Below are 20,878 nucleotides of genomic sequence, written 5' to 3'. Positions count from 1 at the left end.
GCTTTGTGAATGATGTGAGATCGACAATTTTCTATAGATGCATGGTGGAGAGTATCCTGACTGGGTGCATCATGATCTGTTATGAATGCACCAATATGCAAGAACGGTAGAGCCTATGGAAAGTGGTGGTGGGTACAGAAAGCCCAGTGCATCACAGGGAAAGCCCTCTATGTCATTGAGCACATCTACAAGGAGCACTGCTACAAGAAAGCAGCATCCATCATCAAGAACCCATACCATCCAGGCTACACTCTCTTCTCATTCCCGTTATTGGGAAGGAGGTAGTGGGCCTTAGGTCCCACACCACAAGGTTCAGGAACAGTAATTAGCCTTCAACCCTTAGGTCCCTGAACCAGCATGGATAACTTCACTCAAGTCAACACTGAACACAACCCATCCATTCACTTTCAAGGATTCTACACTCATGCTCTTAGTAGTATTTATTTGTTATTATTTAGTTCTTTTTGTATTTGCAGTTTGCCCTCTTTTGCACATCTGTAGTTTGTCAGTCTGTGTGCAGTTTAATTCTACTGTATTTTGTTCTACTGTGAATGCAAAATAAATGAATCTCAGGGCTGTATATGATGGTTGTATATGGTGACAAATGTATTTTGATAATAAATTTACCTTGAGATTGCCTGCAAACTTAAAAAGACAATAATCAGAAATTAAAGATGTTAAGTTGTAATTTGCCTTCAGCTCTGTGAAATTTTCTCTAAAAAGTTAGAAGTTTCAATGCACACGTGGTAATTGTGAACCAATTAGTTTAATTGTCATCAGGTTAACATTTCAGCTTTAAAACACTTCTGAACAAAATACTGGTCATTAGTTACATGGCAAAAACAACAAAATATGAATCAGAAAATTTGTTACAAATTCCACCATGGACAGTCCCAAGCCCAGCTGTGAGAGAAGGAGGGTAGGGCATAGGGTTAGCAACCCCATTGCGTAAAAACCCAGTGCAACAGAAACTCCAAAGACCTCATCCCTGGGAGAAAGAGGACCTTTGATGATTGGCTACAACTGGGACAACTTTAAATGCCAGCTTAGGACAGAAGACTGTCAAGCTACTGTCAGCGGCCTATGCCCCAGTAGGGGTGATGGGCTTAAGTAAGAAAACTTTACTAACGTTTTGGGATTTCCCCAAATGCTCTAAGCCTCCCAAAGAGGAGATTCGAAAGCCACTAAGACCAGTCATCCACTCAAGAGTACAAAATATTTTTTGCTCAGCACTGTAATCTTGTAAAACTCCTTGGTACAAAACATACACTATGGAAACAGCACTATACTAAGCATGTTGTACCACATTTACAGGTCAGGCAAATGAAGTGTCAGTGGTCAGTACAATACATGTATTACATTTCAACAGGTTAGCTGGCTGTCTTGTTTTCCTCCAATGTTAAACTTCCAGATGACCATTCATGTTGAGATGTAGCTTTTAACAGTTAATTATCAAGTTTTGTCTGCAAAACAAAAAAGCAGATAAAAAAATTAATATACATACTTTACAAAGACCCTGCTTTTTAACTACTAATTAGAGACAATATTTTGGTAGAATATCCTGGAGGGATTGCCCAATGAGGCCAGGATAGTACAAGTGAGAAAACACCTCACTAGGATTCAGATTCATTTATCACATGCACATTGAAGTACAGTGAAATGTGTTGCTTGTGTGAACAACCAACACAACCAAGGGGTGCACAGGGGGCAGCCTGCAAGTGGTCTCTCGGTAATCAGCGGGAATTGGAGGAATAGATACAAAAGCAGATCTTCGTAAGATACAAGAGGAATATTGTTATAGTGGTGGAGGATTTAACTTTCCCCAATACTGAATGAAACTCCTTTAGTGCAAGAAGTTCGTGAGAATGAAAGGGTTAACACATGAAGAATTTTTTTTGGGGTTCACGCTCAGGTTCGAGGAGTAATAAGTCTTGTTCCATCTGAGTAGCTCCAACCTGATGGTATGAACACTGATTTCTCCAACGTGGTAATTTTTATCTCCTCCCTCCTCTTCCATTCTCCTTTCACCTCCTCTCTTCACCTTCCCATCACCCTCCTTTGGTGTCCTCCTTCTTCCCTTTATCTATGTTTAACTCTCCTCTCCTATCAGATTTCTCCTCCTTTATCCCTTCACCTCTTCTACCTATTGCTTCCCAGCTTCTTTCATCACCCACCTCCCTGTTCACCTGGTCCCACCTGTTACCTGCCAGCTTGAACTCTTCCCTCCCCCAGCTTCTCATTCTGGTTTCTTCCCCCTTGCTTTCCAGTTCTGATGAAGGGCCTAGAGCCGAAACATCAGTTGTTTATTCCTCTCCATACAGGCAAAATCATTGAAGTCCTGTACCCGTGAACTCTATTCTAACTTACTGAATTGTAGCACAATTTTGATCAGTGAAGCAGCAAGTTTAATTATTGACCAACTATTTCTCCACAAGGAAGATCAAAGGGAAAGCTGACGTTGCCTCGCCAACCAGTCATCTGGCTTCAATCCCAGCCTCCTGTGCTGTCCATAAGGTTCTGAGTGCTTGAGATTCCTCCCACATCTTAAAGATGAGTGGGTGGGTAGGTTAATTGGCTGCTGTAGATTTTCCTTGGTGTGTTGGGGCAGATGTTAGTGATAGAATGCGGCGATAAAGAGGATTATGTAAACGGGTGCTTTGTGCGCCAGCAGGCTTGTCCAGCATGCTCTATGACCATGACCCTCTGTGAAAACAACGTAACAGAACAGCGGTCCTGGTAAAACTCCCAGGGCAATAACCTTGATAGGGCTATATAAGACTGGAAGGAGAGGGGATTTTTCCCATAGTGGAAGAGTCTACCTGTAAAACAGAGTCAAGAGGAGGTTAATGGGAATGATCCCTGAAATAAAAGGGTTAACATACGAGGGACATTTGATAACTCTAGGCCTGTACTTGCTAGAGCTGGGAAGAATGAGGGGCGATCTCATTGAAACCTATTGAATACTGAAAGGCTGAGATAGAATGGATGTAGAGGGGATATTTGCTATAGTGGGAGAGTCTAGCATTGTAAGGCACCGCCTCAGAATACAAGCATGTTACTTTAGAACAGAGACAAGGAGGAATTTCTTTTGCCATAGCTGGTGAATCTGTGGAATTAATTGTCAAAAACAGTCGTGGAGACCACATCATTGAGTATATGTAAAACTGAAGTTGATAGGTTCTTGATTAATAAGTGTGTTAAAGGTTATGAGCAGAAGATAGGAGGATTGCATTGAGGGGGAAAATAACCAGCCATGATAGAGTGGCAGAGACCCAACGGGCCAAATGGCCTAATTCTGCTCCTGTGTCTTATGATCTTATAATATGGACAAGACAACGGGTTCTGGAGAGGCAACTTCCCGCAGAAACAATTCAGATTTCTAGATCTTGGATACAGGGCCTTCAGCCCAACAGTCCACCCATCTAGTTCCGTTTTTCTGCATTTGGCCTAAATCACTCTAAGTACTGCCCCTCCAAGTGTTTCTTAAATCAGGGGACCCAACCTTTATTGCACCGCGGACCGGTTTAATATTGACAATATTCTTGTAGACTGGCCGACATGGGGGGGTGGGGGGGGGGGTGTTCGAGTAGGGTTAAACTCACCTCAAAATGTCTTTTACAGTTAGGGTTGCCAACTTTCTCACTCCCAAATAAGGGACAAAAGTAGCAGTCAAATCCCGGGACACTTTACCTCAGGAAAGACTACCATGACCATGAAGCCTTGCGCGGGCACGCGTGACGATTTTTTCCCCACAAGTCGGTTTTGCCATCATCTTCCCGACTATACTGTATATACATTATTTCTACTTTATATAGGCTGTGAATTTATCATATCATTCCTGCTTTTACTATATGTAAGTGTTATTTTAGGTTTTATGTGTTATTTGGTATGATTTGGTAGGTTATTTTTTTGGGTCTGGGAACGCTCAAAAATTTTCCCCATATAAATTAATGGTAATTGCTTCTTTGCTTCATGCCATTTTGGCACAAAAGGTTTCATAGGAACACTCTACCTTAGCGGGGGAAATACACGACAAACCAATTTAGCCCAATATACGGGATGTCCCAGCAAATACGGGACAGTTGGCAACCCATTGTTCAATCTCAACACTGCGTGACAGGGAATGAGGAAAGGTGCCGCTGACTCATATCGTTTCCTCATGGCCCGGTAGCACATGCTCTGCGGCCCGGTGGTTGGGGACCGCTGTCTTAAATGGCACCTCCTCTGGCACAAGAGATTCTGCAGATGCTGGAAATCTAAAGCAACACACACAACATGCTGGAGGAACTTAATACATCGGAATATATCCACCACAGATGCTGCCGGAACTGATGAGTCCCACAAGCATTTGTCTGCGCTGCACACTTCTGGCAGCTTGATCCATATACTCATATGCTCTACACGAAGAAGTTGCCTTTCAGGTCCCATTGAGTTTCATAGTCACAGAACACGACAGCACAGAAACAAGCACTTTGGCCCATTTAGTCCACACCAAAGTACTGATCTACCTACTCCCATCAACTTGCATCAAGACCACAGTCCTCCCGTCCATGTAACTATCCAAATTTCACTTAAATGTTAAAATTAAACCCTCATCCACCACATTTCACCAAGTGAAATTCCCCTTATGTTCCCCTTAAACAGTTCACCTTTCACCCATTAACCCATGACCTCTAGTTCAAGTTTCACCCAACCTCAATGGAAAAAGCCTGTTTACATTTACCCCATCTGTACCCCTCGCAATTTTGTACACATGTATCAAACCTCCCCAAGTCCCAGCAACAGATTGTAAATTTTTTTCTGCACTCTTTCAATCTTATTGATACGTTTTCTGTAGGCAGATGACCAGATCTTTCCCCTTTCATCCTATATCTATGCTCCCTTATCCGGGGGAAAACACTTGCCGTCCTGCATAAACTTTTAAATATCCATGTTAGGTTGTCTCTTTGTCTCCTACATTCTAAGGAATAGTCAGGTAGCATGGTAGCGTAGCAGTGCTTTACCGTTTGGGGTTCTATTCCCGCCGCTGCCTGGAACGTGTCCCCCGTGTGCTCCAGTTTCTTTCCCGTACACTCAATAGACGTTCAGGATTAGTAGGCTGTGAGCACGCTAAGTTGGTGCCAGTAGCTTGGTGACACTTTCAGACTCCTTGCAAGATGGCGCAGGCAACATACAGCAATGATTTTCAGGCAGCTGAAAAAATTGCCAGATACTCTACTAGACATACTTCTGAACTGCCATCGCTGCAATCCACAGCCTGTGATTTCCCTTTAAGGGATGTACTTTGGAACTGTCTGAACCAACTGGCCACTCTATGATATCCTGGGGCCTCCAGACTCGAGAATGCAGATATGGCTGTGGCAGCCATTGCTGCGAATGGATGCTGCATCAAGGCCCGACAGTGGAAGACAAACCTGCGCTTGATTCCATTACTCCACACCGATAAAATCATTGTGGCCCAGGGCAGAAAACAAATAGGTGCTCAGCACTGTCTTTCTGTTTGACCTGTCTCCCTCTCTTCTCACGACTACCATCAGGAATCTTATCAGGTTCACGATCAGCTTTTGCCTTGCAGCCATCAGGTTCCTGGTCTGGCTTCACTCGCCCCAGTGAACTGACTCCGCAGCCTGTGGACTCACTTCAGGGAATCTGCGGCTCAGACTCTCTCTTATTTGTTTACTTTAAAAAAAAAACTATTTGCACAATTTGTTCTCTTTCGCACGTTTGTCGGTCTTGGTTGTGTGTGGCTTTCTGTGAATTCTACTGTTTCTTTGTTTTGTGGGTGCCTGCAAAATGAATGTCAATGTTGTATGTGGTATATGTACTTTGATAATGAATTTGAACATTGGGCAATCCTTGCTGGTTTGATTTGACACAAAATGACACACTTCACTGTATGTTTCGATACACATGTGACAAAGGAAGCAAATTTTTGATCTTTCCAACTCAGGTCCTCTAATTCCTAGCAGCATGTTCAACTTATTCAACTGTACAGCTGTACAACCTGCCTTTATTTACCTTCCACCCGCTAATGATTTACAAACAAACATTCTAAAGTGTTTGTAAGAAATGTACTCAACAAAATCAGACACGGAGTTCCATGGGTAGATCTAACAGAGAAGCCACAGAGGAGGGTTTAACCAGCATCAGAGAGCAGGAGCAGGTCTGCAGGGAGGAAACCGTGAATGACGCAGGTTTGGGTCATTTTATTGCTATCTCAGTGATTACAGAGATGAGAAGGAGCAAGGTGAAGGCAAGGGCAGGAGGGTTAAATGTGACAGCCAATGCGTCTCTGTGCCTGATGGTCTAAAAAGGTTTCTGCACTGATATATTTAGGAGTTTATACCTTGAGGCGTAGGAATCTTAGAGGTGACCTTAGAAGGTGTATAAATCACGAGGGGCAGTCTCCTTATCCGATGTCTAAAAAGGTTTTTGCATGGAAACATTTAGTTTATTCCCTGGAAAGTAGGAGACAGTTTATAACATCATGAGGGACATGAGTTTAAGGTAAAGGGGTAAAGATTTAATAGGAACTTGAGGGGAACTGATTTTTTCAAAAACACAAAGGATGATAATGTATGTGGAATAAGCTGCCAGAGGAAGTGACTGAGCCAGGTACAATAACAACTTTTAAATGACACTCGGATAGGTACATAATGGAAAGGTCCAAACAGTGGTAAGTGGGGCTGGTCTGTTTGGGGCATCTTGGTCATTTGGGCTGAAAGTCCTGTTTCCATGTTGTATGACTGTGAACTCTCTATTGAACACAGATTCTAAATCTCCACGGAGAAAGCATGGCTAAAGGCTGATTTATACTTCTGCGTCAAATCGACGCCGGTAGCTGTGAACCCTACACAAAGCCTACGTGGTAACCTGACGCGCACCTCTCCCAAAATGTAACTACGTGTCGTGGCAAAGCAGACCACAACAACTGTGATTGGTCGGCTTGGTAGCATCGCATTTCCTCCTACGCTGCAATAGCTTCCCATTGGGCGACTGAAGGGCAGGGAAGGAACTCTGGCTGCAATGCTTTCCATAAAGCTTTACAGAAATTATGGAGGACACATTTCGCTTTTACGAAAAAAGACGCCTGCTTTAAACTTGTTTACCCCGAGAAAGACTACCGTGACCAAGAAGCCTTGTGTGGGCAGGTGTGCGTGCGTGCGCAACGCGCCCGAATTGCAGAGCGACGCAGACACACCGATGCACAAGTATAAATGCTCACAACACGCGTAGGTCACTTGCGGAGGTTACGGCGTCCATTTGACGCAGAAGTATAAATCAGCCTTAACTCAACACGCCTGTACGTATACACAAGATATAGGAGCAAAATTAGGCCGAGTCTGCTCCGCCATTCCAGCATGTCCGATTTATTTTCCCTCCTAACCCCATTCTCCTACCTTCTCCCTGTAGCCTTTGATGCCCTTACTAATCAAGAGTGTACCTACCTTTGCTTTAACTTTACTTAATGACTTGGCCTCCAAAGCCATCTGTGGGAATGAATTTCACAGATTCACCACCCTCTCACAAAAAATCCTCATCTCAGTTTTAAAGGAATGTCCTTCTATTCTGAAGCTGTGCTCCTTGATCCTGGACTCTCCCACTATTGGAAAACTGCTGTCCACATCCACTCTATTCAGCCTTTTCAATATTCAATAGGTTTCAGTGAGATCCCCTCTCAATATTCTAAACTCCAGCGAGTGATGGCTCAGAGCCATCAAACAGTCCTCATACATTAACTTTTTCATTTCCAGGATCATTTTCGTAAACCTCCTCAGCACTTCCTCCAATGCCAGCACATCCCTTCTTAAATAAGGGGCCCAAAACTGCCCACAATACTCCAAGTGCAGTCTGAACACTGCCTTATAAAGCCTCAGCATTACGTCCTTGCTTTTATAATTCTAGACCTTGCAGAAGTACCAAGCATATTAATAAATGTGCAACTGTAGATGACAGGTTGCGTAGTCCCTACAGGTCAAGTATAACATGAGTGCAATTTTAACCACCTCTGCTCAGTACCATTGACATTCAATCCTTACTACAAGTCTATTGCCAGGAAGTAACCAATAAACCATTAACTATTCTTAAACACTAATTTGTAAGAAATGGAGAGATACAGAGAACAATATCCAGCTGGCACCACGGTAGCGTAGCAATTAGTGCAATGATTTTACAGCTGAGGGCGTCAGAGTTTGGAGTTCAATTCCAGTGTCATCGATAAGGAGTCTCTGTCCGTCCTCCCAGCGTGCATTTTCCCCAGGTGCTCTGCTCTTCTCCCCAGAGTCTGGAGTTGTACTGCTTAGGTTATTTGGTCACTGTACATTGAGGCACGATTAGATTAGGGTTAAATGGGGGGTTGCTGGGAGATGCAGCTTGACGGGCTGGAAGGGCCGATTCTGCATTGTACCTCTAAGTAACAAAAATAAGCTGCTCTTTTACTGCCATTAATAATCAGTTAACAGCTTTAACAAGTCAAATAAATTCTGATAAAATGTTACAAAATTCAGAGCAAAGTCCGGGCTTCCATCTGTATTCTTTATCCCTGGGTCAAACATCATTGAATTAATGCAGGCTGACCTTTGCTTTTACATCTTAATGAGGGCTGACAAACACAGTTAAAATAGATTTGTCATGCATACGCTAGGTTTCAATTTCACGAGGCAGATTTGGCAAGGAGAACCTTCAAGATCAGTGCTACACTTAGCAGTCTTCCTGCTTCAACCTGCGGTTCCTTCCTGCTTTAGGAATCCACTTTATTCGCCACATACATTCACGTTTTCAAAATTCGCTGTGGTGTGTTGGCGCGACATGCAATACTTCTCAAGAGGATCGTGGGAGTGAAGCAAGTGAGTTTCTGTAATTCCAAGGGTCATCAAGACATTGGATCAAGGGGGAGGTTCCAGACAAGCAGTGAAAGATGATGAGACATCACAGCAGCTGAGGAAGTGAAGGGAGGCTGCAGCAGTGAATCTTGCACTCCACTGACCCTGACCCCAATCTGTCAAGGACCGTGTGGTGGCTACTCGTGCATCAGCACCCCCATATTAAACAAGGCACGTACAGACATTCCCCCTGAACAGAATGCACCCTAATATCCCAGATCAGCCTCTAGAGCCACCTGAAGACCCAATAGACACCCCCTTCATCATACTCGACTTGAGTGATCACATTACTACTGCATGCAACAAAAATGACAACCGTCAACAATTATACAGAATGTAAAAATAAAGTTTGAAGTACAGATATGGAGTACAATGTGCATAAATACCAGCATGCATTTACAATGTAAACAACATTATAAGAAGTGGTTTCAAGTGTTTACAGTGCAGTGGAGGGGTAATAGAGGGGGTGGGGAGGGCTAACGAGTGGTTGAACAGATAATGCGTGTGCGGGAAGAAACTTTTAAGATGGCGTGAGGCTTTTGTTTTAATAGCCCGATACTGCTTTCCATTAGGGAACTTCCAGAAAAGGCAGTTTGCTGGGTGTGTAGCGTCTGCAAATGATTTTTCCTGCCCTCTTTGATGATAGTGGAAGATCACCATCATCCCAATACCCAAGAAGAAGATACCATGCCTTAATACGACTGCTCAGTGGCTGTGGGGAGACGTACAAAGTCCTTGCAGACAGCAGAGGGGACTGAACCAGTGTTGCTGGTGCTGTAATAGCATTAAGCTAACTGTTATGCTACCACGCCACCCCACTGCCTGAATAAAATTTGCATGGAGAGCCCAACAATTCTTCAATTGTAGAATCCTGTGGCGACTAGGTGGAACAGGCTAACAGGGAAAATTAGTCATAGTCATACTTTATTGATCCCGGGGGAAATTGGTTTTCATTACAGTTGCACCATAAATAATAAATAGTAATAAAACCATAAATAGTTAAATAGTAATATGTAAATTATGCCAGGAAATTATGAAATAAGTCCAGGACCAGCCTATTGGCTCAGGGTGTCTGACCCTCCAAGGGAGGAGTTGTAAAGTTTGATGGCCACAGGCAGGAATGACTTCCTATGACGCTCTGTGTTGCATCTCGGTGGAATGAGTCTCTGGCTGAATGTACTCCTGTGCCCAACCAGTACGTTATGTAGTGGATGGGAGACATTGTCCAAGATGGCATGCAACTTGGACAGCATCCTCTTTTCAGACACCACCGTCAGAGAGTCCAGTTCCATCCCCACAACATCACTGGCCTTACGAATGAGTTTATTGATTCTGTTGGTGCCTGCTACCTTCAGCCTGCTGCCCCAGCACACAACAGCAAACATGATAGTACTGGCCACCACAGACGCGTAGAACATCCTCAGCATCATCCGACAGATGTTAAAGGACCTCAGTCTCCTCAGGAAATAGAGACGGCTCTGACCCTTCTTGTAGACAGCCTCAGTGTTCTTTGACCAGTCCAGTTTATTGTCAATTCGTATCCCCAGGTATTTGTAATCCTCCACCATGTCCACACTGACCCCCTGGATGGAAACAGGGGTCACCGGTACCTTAGCTCTCCTCAGGTCTACCACCAGCTCCTTAGTCTTTTTCACATTAAGCTGCAGATAATTCTGCTCACACCATGTGACAAAGTTTCCTACCGTAGCCCTGTACTCAGCCTCATCTCCCTTGTTGATGCATCCAACTATGGCAGAGTCATCTGAAAACTTCTGAAGATGACAAGACTCTGTGCAGTAGTTGAAGTCCGAGGTGTAAATGGTGAAGAGAAAGGGAGACAAGACAGTCCCCTGTGGAGCCCCAGTGCTGCTGATCACTCTGTCGAACACACAGTGTTGCAAGCACACGTACTGTGGTCTGCCAGTCAGGTAATCAAGAATCCATGACACCAGGAAAGCATCCACCTGCATCGCTGTCAGCTTCTCCCCCAGCAGAGCAGGGCGGATGGTGTTGAACGCACTGGAGAAGTCAAAAAACATGACCCTCACAGTGTTCGCTGGCTTGTCCAGGTGGGCGTAGACACGGTTCAGCAGGTAGACGATGGCATCCTCAACTCCTAGTCGGGGCTGGTAGGCAAACTGGAGGGGATCTAAGTGTGGCCTGATCATAGGTCGGAGCAGTTCCAGAACAAGTCTCTCCAGGGTCTTCATGATGTGGGAGGTCAATGCCACCGGTCTGTAGTCATTGAGGCCGCTGGGGTGCGGCGTCTTCGGCACAGGGACGAGGCAGGATGTCTTCCACAGCACAGGAACCCTCCGGAGTCTCAGGCTCAGGTTGAAGACGTGGGGAAGTACTCCACATAGCTGAGGGGCACAGGCTTTGAGCACCCTGGTACTGACACCATCCAGTCCTGCAGCCTTGCTTGGGTTGAGACGTTTCAGCTGCCTTCTCATCTGTTCAGCTGTGAAGCCCACTGTGGTGGTTTCGTGTGGGGAAGGGGTATAGTCATGAGAGCAGGGTGGGGGGCTCTGCAGGGGAGAGTGGAATATGTGTTGGTTGGGAGCCAACAACAGATGACTCATGTGGGGAATGGGCAGGGGCCACAATGTCAAATCTGTTAAAGAACAGGTTAAGTTCGTTGGCCCTATCCACACTGCCTTCAGCTCCTCTGTTGCTAGTTGCCGGAACCCAGGGATGGTCCTCATCCCCCTCCAGACCTCTCTCATGTTGTTCTGCTGGAGTTTCCACTCAAGCTTCCTCCTGTACCTGTCTTTAGCCTCCCTGATCCTGGCTTTCAGGTCCCTCTGTATTGCCCTCAGCTCCTCCCTGTTTCCATCTCTAAACGCCCTCTTTTTAGCGTTCAGGATGTCCTTAATGCCCTTTGTCACCCATGGCTTGTTATTTGAATAACAAAGGACAGTTCTTGTCGGAACATTGCAGTCCACACAGAAGTTGATGTAATCGGTGATGCACTCTGTGAGCCCATCAATATCCTCTCCATGTGGCTCACAGAGTGCCTGCCAGTCTGTCACCTCAAAACAACCCTGGAGCGCCTCATTAGCCAGTCGACTGCAAAGAGACCAAGTTAGATAAGACTTGAAATTAAGTTTAGCAGCTTTTACCAGTGATCAACATCAGCATCGTCGAACTGCCCAGCCTCCACTGGTGTGGCATCCACCTCCATCCCATCTGTAGGAGAATTAACAATGACACCATTAGAGCTGTGTAGAAACCTCAAGTAAATATACACTCCATGGCTACTTTATTTGGTATAGGAGTGGAATCCAGTGTGGTTTTCTGCTGTAGCCCACCTACTTCAAGGTTCAATGTGATGTGCGTTCAGAGATGCTCTCCTGCACACCACTGCTGTAAGAAGTGGTTATTTGAGTTACTGTCACTTTCCTGTCAGCTTCGTCTGGCCATTCTCCTCCAACCTCTCTCATTAATACGGCATTTTCGCCCACTGGATTTTTTTTGCACCATTCTATGTAAACGCTAGAGACTGCTGTGTGTGAAAATCCCAGGAGATCATCAGTTTTTGAGATATTCAAACCACTCCAACTGGGACCATCAATCATTTCGCCGTCAATGTCACTTAGATCTTATTTCTCCCATTCTGATGTTTGGTCTGCAACAACTGAACCTCTTGACCATGTCTGCATGCACTGAGTTGCTGCCACAAGATATTTGCATTAGTGAGGTGTACAGGTGTACCTAATAAAATGGTCATCTCACATAAAAGGAGATTGCTGGAAACACTCATCAGTCAGGTGACATCTGTGGAAAGATGAATCAGTACCAGCAGGATTTCAATCCAAATCATGAATATAATCCAAAGATGTATTGAGTAGGTTAACTGGTCATCATAATTGTCATCTTGTGATTAGATTAGGGTTAATCGGGGTTGTAGGGCAGTGTGGCTCAAAACGCCTACTCTGCGCTGTATTGCTAAATCAATGTTCTGAATGTACTTACTTACCCCAACCACTTCATCTGGCAACTCTACCATCCACCCTCTGGGAGACAAAGTTGCCCTTCAAGTTTCTATTATCCTCTCAACTTAAACCCATGCCCTCTAGTTCCTGACTCCCCAGTCTTGGGAAAAAGACCAAGTGCACTCACCTTGTTTATACCCCTGATTTTATAAAGATCACCTCAGTCTCCCATGCTCTAAGGAGTAAAATCCTAGCCTGTCCTACCACTCCCCATAACCCAGTCCCGGTCCAGGCAACAGCTTCATAAACCTTCTCTGTACTCCTATTTTAATAACAGTATTAATAACGCATTGATCAGAGTGTACTCTATGCAGTTTTGGGCCACTTATCTAAGAAAGGATGTGGACACTGAAAGCACATTCTGAATGTACGTGGTGAATGAAGTCGATTCCTACAGCAGGAGGGAACCACAGATTGAAGCAGGATGACAGCTAAATGTAGCACGGGTCTTTAAGGTTCTCCTTGCCAAACCTGCCTCAAGACAAGCCGAAACCTAGCGTACGTGCGACAAATCTGTTTTATCTGTGTTTGTCAATCCTCGTTAAGATGTAAAAGCAAGGGTCAAGAGGAAGTTGATGAGAAATATCCTGGGGATAAGGGTTAACATACGAGGAGGGCTTGATGGCTCAAGGCCTGTACTTGTGGGAGTTTCCAGGTTTCTGTTCCTTTTAGCTTGTCTCACCCATTTCCCTTCTAAAGTGCATCATTTTGCATTTTCTAGATCCATCTGTTCATGTCATTAATTCCCCTGAAGCGTACCGCAACCCTCCTCAACGATTGGGTTGAGTTGCTCACCAATCTTGGCAATTTACTTGCAAACGTTTTGTCACCATGCAAGGACACATCGCTGAAGATGTCTCCTTGAATGGTGATGAAGCGTTTGCAAGTAAATTGCCAAGATTGGAGAATAACTCAACCCAACCAACAACCACTCAAGCTACATATTTTCTGAATTATTTCCAACCTCCCTGATACCGTAAACACAAAATTCTGAAAATTCAGAGCAACACACATAAAATGCTCCAGGAACTCAGCATGTCAGGCAGCATCTATGGAGGGAAATGAACAGCTGACGCTTCTGGGCCAAAACCCTTCATCAGGACTCAATTATACTACCAAGCTTTGATCTTGAACATTAATCACTTCAAGAGGATTATAACAGAAAAGCATGGATGTAAAGCCTCAGCTTTATAAGGCATTGGTCAAACCACATGGGGTATTGCCAGCAACTTTGGGAATCTCACGTGCTGGGATTGGAGAGGCTCCAGAGGAAAGGGTTAATGTACAAGGAGTGCTTGATGCCTCTGGGCCTGTAATCACTGGAGTTTAGAAGAATGGGGGTGGGGTGGTATCTCATTGAAACCTATTGAATATTGAAAGACCTGGATAGAATGGACATGGAGAGGATATTTCCTATAGGAGAGTCGAGGACCAGAGGACACAGCCTCAGAAAAGAAGGATGTCCCTTTAGAAAAGAGACGAGCAGGAACTTCTTTAGCCAAAGGGTGGTGAATCTGTGGAATTCATTGCCAGAGAAATGTGGAGGCCAAATCATTGGGTAGATTTAAAGCGGAGGTGGATAGATTCTTGGTTAGCCAGGGTGTCAAAGGTTACAGAAGAGGGCAGAAGAATGAGGTTGAGAGGGTTATAAATCGGGCATGATGGAGCAAACCCGAAGGGCCGAACTGCCTAATTCTGCCTATCTCTCATGGTCTTAAATGATGCACCTTCCCACCCATTAAAAGTTTATTTCACCTTCATTGTCAACAGCCGAGTCATCTGTCCGTACACCAGCCATGTGGAAAACCTGCTGGGCGGCTGACTGAGCCAGCATGCCCTCGAGTCTCTGCAGAGTTGCCTGTCCCTCTGGGTTCAAGTGGGAGAAAGCTTCGTCATACGTGCAGAATGTGGGAATGTCACCCTGGCCTTGTTCTGTGGGGAATGAAGGCAGAATTAAGTGATTATGAGTTTCAAACAGCAATCAGAATCAGGCTTATTATCACTGTATTACATGATGTGAAATGTGCTGTTCTGAGGCAAGAGTACTGTTAAAAACATTAATTTCTCTAAATTACAAAATAAATGACAACACATTCCAGCTCCAGGGACAACACATTTCAAGTCCAGTCCAAAGTGCACAAAAACACAGCCGGTCTCTGTTTGCACAGAAGATTGTGGCAAAGAACCCAAGACTGAACTCTCTTTTTAAACTCATTAATCCTGTGTGATTAACTTCTTGCTCCAAGCTCAGTAATTAGCTTCAAAAATATTCATCTTATCACTTCAACGCCGTGACCATATCAGCTCTTTGTGGAGCATTTCCTCATAACTGTAAAAATAGCATTTCTTACGCCAACAGACACTCAATTCCATTTTGAAAATTGCACATTTGTTTCCACCCAACAGTGAATGAATTCTGGATCAGAAATCAGCCCAGAATTAAGTAGTTCCCTCTTAACACTGACTCTTTAAAGTTTCTTCCTCTGTGGACACTTAATTAGTCATAGTCATACTTTATTGATCCCGGGGGAAATTGGTTTTCATTACAGTTGCACCATAAATAATAAATAGTAATAAAACCATAAACAGTTAAATAGTAATATGTAAATTATGCCAGGAAATTATGAAATAAGTCCAGGATCAGCTATTAGCTCAGGGTGTCTGACCCTCCAAGGGAGGAGTTGTAAAGTTTGATGGCCACAGGCAGGAATGACTTCCTATGATGCTCTGTGTTGCATCTCGGTGGAATGAGTCTCTGGCTGAATGTACTCCTGTGCCCAACCAGTACATTATGTAGTGGATGGGAGACATTGCCCAAGATGGCATGCAACTTGGACAGCATCCTCTTTTCAGACACCACCGTCAGAGAGTCCAGTTCCATCCCCACAACATCACTGGCCTTACGAATGAGTTTGTTGATTCTGTTGGTGTCTGCTACCCTCAGCCTGCTGCCCCAGCACACAACAGCAAACATGATAGCACTGGCCACCATAGACTCGTAGAACATCCTCAGCATTGTCCAGCAGATGTTAAAGGACCTCAGTCTCCTCAGGAAATAGAGACGGCTCTGACCCTTCTTGTAGACAGCCTCAGTGTTCTTTGCCCAGTCCAGTTTATTGTCAATTCGTATCCCATTGAATTGTCTTCAGTTATTTGGGGTAGCACGGTAATAGAGCAGCTTGCACAATTGCTTTGTGTACCAGGGTTCGCTGATTAAGAGTTAGATTCCCACCCCTGTCTTTAAGGAATTTTTACATTCTCCCCATGACTGCATGGGTTTCTTCTGGGTGCTCTGGTTTCCTCCTACATTTCAACGATGTACGGGTTAAGGTTAGTGAGATATGCGGATGCTACACTGGCGCTGGAAGTGTGGTGACTTTTGCAGGTTGCCCTGAGCACATCCTCCGACTGTGTTGATGTAAAATGATGCAGCTGATTTTTGTTTAGATGTGCATGTGATAAATAAAGCTAATCTTTCTCTTCTCTCTATTTGTTAGGCAGACGTAGATTGACTCTTAACAAACAAAGGGGTCAAAGATACTTGGGGGAGGGGGGGTCAGAGTTGAGGTAACCATCACATCAGACACGTCACTATTGAATGGCAGAGAAGTTGCTTATTCCTGATCATGCAAATGTTCAAACTAATCCTTGCCTCTCCCAACTTCAAGTTCATTTGGCATCCATACATGAATACTGTCAAACAAAAGTGTTCTTCCATGACCAAAGTGCAACATGCAGTACCAACATACACACTCAGCTAAAGGCACATATAGCATATAAGATAACAAACACATAGTATCAGTAAAATAGTCACCCAAAAAGGTAAATAGTCCAAGACAGAGTCCATGAATGTTGCAGAAATCTGCAGTCAACCACAATCCAGCTTGTCTTCTGCTGAGTGAACGCTAGGGGGACAGCACTGACTCCAGCTTCGACGTTTTGCCACACCGCCTCCGATGCTCCTCTCCTGGGCGAATGTAAAGACAACTATATGGCTTGAGGCCCAATCCTTGCTATGGCTGAGGCTACACAGCTCCCACACCGTCCGCCAATAAATCATTGAATCCGATTTGCAGCATTCCACATTAACAACATCGAACAGGTCTTGCGCTCACAAGAGCAGTGATTAGGATGACCCCTCACTGTTAGTCTCCACACTGCCTGTGTGCACCAGCTGCTCCAATGCCTCTCCAACGCAGGCAGTAGCACAATCTGCACCAAGTCCACCTCCTTCGCTTTCTCTGCCAATAAGCAACTTGTTGATGGGGTAGACCTGCAGTACTTTAAGTTCTTAATGTCCAGCAAGGTCTTGCGATCAAAAAAGTATGTTTAAAAAAGACAACACCTTTGGCCGACCGCGTAGAAGCTGCTGTGATCAAACACGCTGCCACATTAGCAAAACAGTAGAACTTCCTTAACCACCATTGATGTGTGAACTCAGACGAGGTAAAGCAGGCCACTTAAACATCTCTCTGAAATGTTGCAAGTAAACTGCCTAATTGGCTCAGGTGTTAGAATACAGGTCCTGGAAATGTACACCAAATTTACATCAGAGTTGGAACCTTAGTCCAGCCACTGCCACCTGGTGGTTGAAATCAAAATGTCCAGAAATCCAAATCACCCAAAAAAAAAATCACTGAAACATTATGGCTCGTCAGCAGGTCAGGCAGCATCTAAGGAGAGGTATAAACAGTTCATATTACAGGCCAAGTCCTGATGATGGGTCTCTGTCTGAAACACCGATTGCAGGAAAGGTATGGCCACATTAGTGGGATTGTATTACAGACCACCCAATAGTCAACGAGACTTGGAAGAGCAAATCTGCAGAGAGATAGCAGGCAACTGCAGGAAACATAAAGTTGTGGTGGTAGGGGATTTTAAGTTTCCATACATTGATTGGGACTCCCATACTGTTAGGGGTCTAGATGGTTTAAGAGTTTGTAAAATGTGTTCAGGAAAGTTTTCTAAATCAGTATATAGAGGGACCAACTAGAGGGGATGCAATATTGGATCTCCTGTGAGGAAACGAATTAGGGCAAGTGACAGAAGTCTGTGTAGGGGAGCACTTTGGTTCCAATGATCATAACACTATTAGTTTCAATTTGATCATGGACAAGGATAGATCTGGTCCTAGGGTTGAGGTTCTGAACTGGAAGAAGGCCAAATTTGAAGAAATGAGAAAGGATCTAAAAAGCATGGATTGGGACAGGTTGTTCTTTGGCAAAGATGTGATTGGTAGGTGGGAAGCCTTCAAAGGGGAAATTTTGTATGTTCCTGTCAGGATTAAAGGCAAATTGAATAGGAATAAGGAACCTTGGTTCTCAAGGGATATTGCAACTCTGATAAAGAAGAAGAGGGAGTTGTATGAAATGTATAGGAAACAGGGGGTAAATCAGGTGCTTGAGGAGTATAAGAAGTGCAAGAAAATACTTAAGAAAGAAATTAGGAGGGCAAAAAGACATGAGGTTGCCTTGGCAGTCAAAGTGAAGGATAATCCAAAGAGCTTTTACAAGTATATTAAGAGCAAAAGAATCGTAAGGGATAAAATTGGTCCTCTTGAAGATCAGAGTGGTCGGCTTTGTGCGGAACCAAAGGAAATGGGGGAGATCTTAAATAGGTTTTTTGCGTCTGTATTTACTAAGGAAGCTGGCATGAAATCTATGGAATTGAGGGAATCAAGTAGTGAGACCATGGAAACTGTACAGATTGAAAAGGAGGAGGTGCTTGCTGTCTTAATCCCCGGGACCTGACAGAGTGTTCCCTCGGACCTTGAAGGAAACTAGTGTTGAAATTGCGGGGGCCCTGGCAGAAATATTTAAAATGTCGCTGTCTACGGGTGAAGTGCCGGAGGATTGGAGAGTGGCTCATGTTGTTCCGTTGTTTAAAAAAGGATCGAAAAGTAATTCGGGAAATTATAGGCCGGTGAGTTTAACGTCAGTAGTAGGTAAGTTATTGGAGGGAGTACTAAGAGACAGAATCTACAAGCATTTGGATAGACAGGGGCTTATTAGGGAGAGTCAACATGGCTTTGTGCGTGGTAGGTCATGTTTGACCAATCTGTTGGAATTTTTCGAGGAGGTTACCAGGAAAGTGGATGAAGGGAAGGCAGTGGATATTGTCTACATGGACTTCAGTAAGGCCTTTGACAAGGTCCCGCATGGGAGGTTAGTTAGGAAAATTCAGTCGCTAGGTATACATGGAGAGGTGGTAAATTGGATTAGACATTGGCTCGATGGAAGAAGCCAGAGAGTAGTGGCAGAGAATTGCTTCTCTGAGTGGAGGCCTGTGACTAGTCGTGTGCCACAGGGTTCAGTGCTGGGTCCTTTGTTATTTGTCATCTATATCAATGATCTGGATGATAATGTGGTAAATTGGATCAGCAAGTTTGCTGATGATACAAAGATTGGAGGTGTAGTAGACAGTGAGGAAGGTTTTCAGAGCCTGCAGAGGGACTTGGAGCAGCTGGAAAAATGGGCTGAAAAATGGCAGATGGAGTTTAATACTGACAAGTGTGAGGTATTGCACGTTGGAAGGACAAACCACGTAGAACATACAGGGTTAATGGTAAGGCACTGAGGAGTGCAGTGGAACAGAGGGATCTGGGAATACAGATACAAAATTCCCTAAAAGTGTCGTCACAGGTAGATAGGGTCGTAAAGAGAGCTTTTGGTACATTGGCCTTTATTAATCGAAGTATTGAGTATAAGAGCTGGAATGTTATGATGAGGTTGTATAAGGCATTGGTGAGGCCGAATCTGGAATATTGTGTTCAGTTTTGGTCACCAAATTACAGGAAGGATATAAATAAGGTTGAAAGAGTGCAGAGAAGGTTTACAAGGATGTTGCTGGGACTTGAGAAACTCAGTTACAGAGAAAGGTTGAATAGGTTAGGACTTTATTCCCTGGAGCGTAGAAGAATGAGGGGAGATTTGATAGAGGTATATAAAATTATGATGGGTGTAGATAGAATGAATGCAAGCAGGCTTTTTCCACTGAGGCAAGGGGAGAAAAAAAACCAGAGGACATGGGTTAAGGGTGAGGGGGGAAAAGTTTAAAGGGAACATTAGGGGGGGCTTCTTCACACAGAGAGTGGTGGGAGTATGGAATGAGCTGCCAGACGAGGTAGTAAATGCAGGTTCTTTTTTAACACTTAAGAATAAATTGGACAGATACATGGATGGGAGGTGTATGGAGGGATATGGTCCGTGTGCAGGTCAGTGGGACTAGGCAGAAAATGGTTCGGCACAGCCAAGAAGGGCTAAAAGGCCTGTTTCTGTGCTGTAGTTTCTATGGTTCTATGGTTTATACCTCTCCATAGTTCAGAATCAAGTTTATTATAGAAACACAGAAACATAGAAACATAGAAAATAGGTGCAGGAGTAGGCCATTCGGCCCTTCGAGCCTGCACCGCCATTTATTATGATCATGGCTGATCATCCAACTCAGAACCCAGCCTTCCCTCCATACCCCCTGACCCCTGTAGCCACAAGGGCCATATCTAACTTATCACCGGAATGTGTCGTGGAATTTGTTAACTTAGCAGCAGCAGTTCAATGCAACACATAATATAGAAAAAATAATATATCAGTAAGTAAATCAATTACAGTATACCTATATTGAATAGATTAAAAAGCGTACAAAAAGTAGAAATAATATATATTAAAAAAAGTGAGGTAGTGTTCACGCGTTCAATGTCTATTTAGGTTTGGCAGAGGGGAAGAAGCTGTTCCTGAATCGCTGAGTGTGTGCCTTCAGGCTTCTATACCTGATGGTAACAGTGAGAAAAGGGCATGCCCTGGGTGCTGGAGGTCCTTAATAATGAACGCTGCCTTTCTGAGATACTGCTCCTTGAGATGCCCTGGCTACTTTGCAGGCTAGTACCAAAGATGGAGCTGATTAAATTTACAATCCTCTGCAGCTTCCTGCTGCCTGACCTGCCGAGTTCCTCCAGCTTTTTGAGGGCGTTTCTCAGTATTTCTAGTATCTGCAGAATCTCATGTT

The 20,878-nt window shown here is 44.3% G+C and overlaps 1 protein-coding gene across 2 annotated transcripts in view; it reads right to left on the bottom strand.

Moving 5' to 3' along the window:
• Nucleotides 1-747: 747 nt before the first annotated feature.
• Nucleotides 748-20,878, bottom strand: part of clns1a (chloride channel, nucleotide-sensitive, 1A) — a 47,762-nt gene continuing 27,631 nt past the window's right edge. Inside the window, exons 5-7 of one of the 2 annotated variants that reach the window (XM_063054633.1) lie at nucleotides 14,633-14,809; nucleotides 12,005-12,071; nucleotides 748-1,463 (exon numbers count right to left, since the gene is read on the bottom strand). In XM_063054633.1, coding sequence (XP_062910703.1) covers nucleotide 1,463; nucleotides 12,005-12,071; nucleotides 14,633-14,809 — 245 coding nt within the window. In that variant the 3' untranslated portion in view covers nucleotides 748-1,462. Of the gene's footprint in view, nucleotides 1,464-12,000; nucleotides 12,072-14,632; nucleotides 14,810-20,878 lie in introns of those variants that run through there. The other variant, XM_063054631.1, reaches the window with a different exon arrangement.

Source organism: Mobula hypostoma, chromosome 7 (genome assembly GCF_963921235.1).
Source record: "Mobula hypostoma chromosome 7, sMobHyp1.1, whole genome shotgun sequence".
NCBI lineage: Eukaryota > Metazoa > Chordata > Chondrichthyes > Myliobatiformes > Myliobatidae > Mobula > Mobula hypostoma.
Note: the sequence above shows the minus strand (reverse complement) of the source record. Positions and strands in the feature narration are given on the sequence as shown.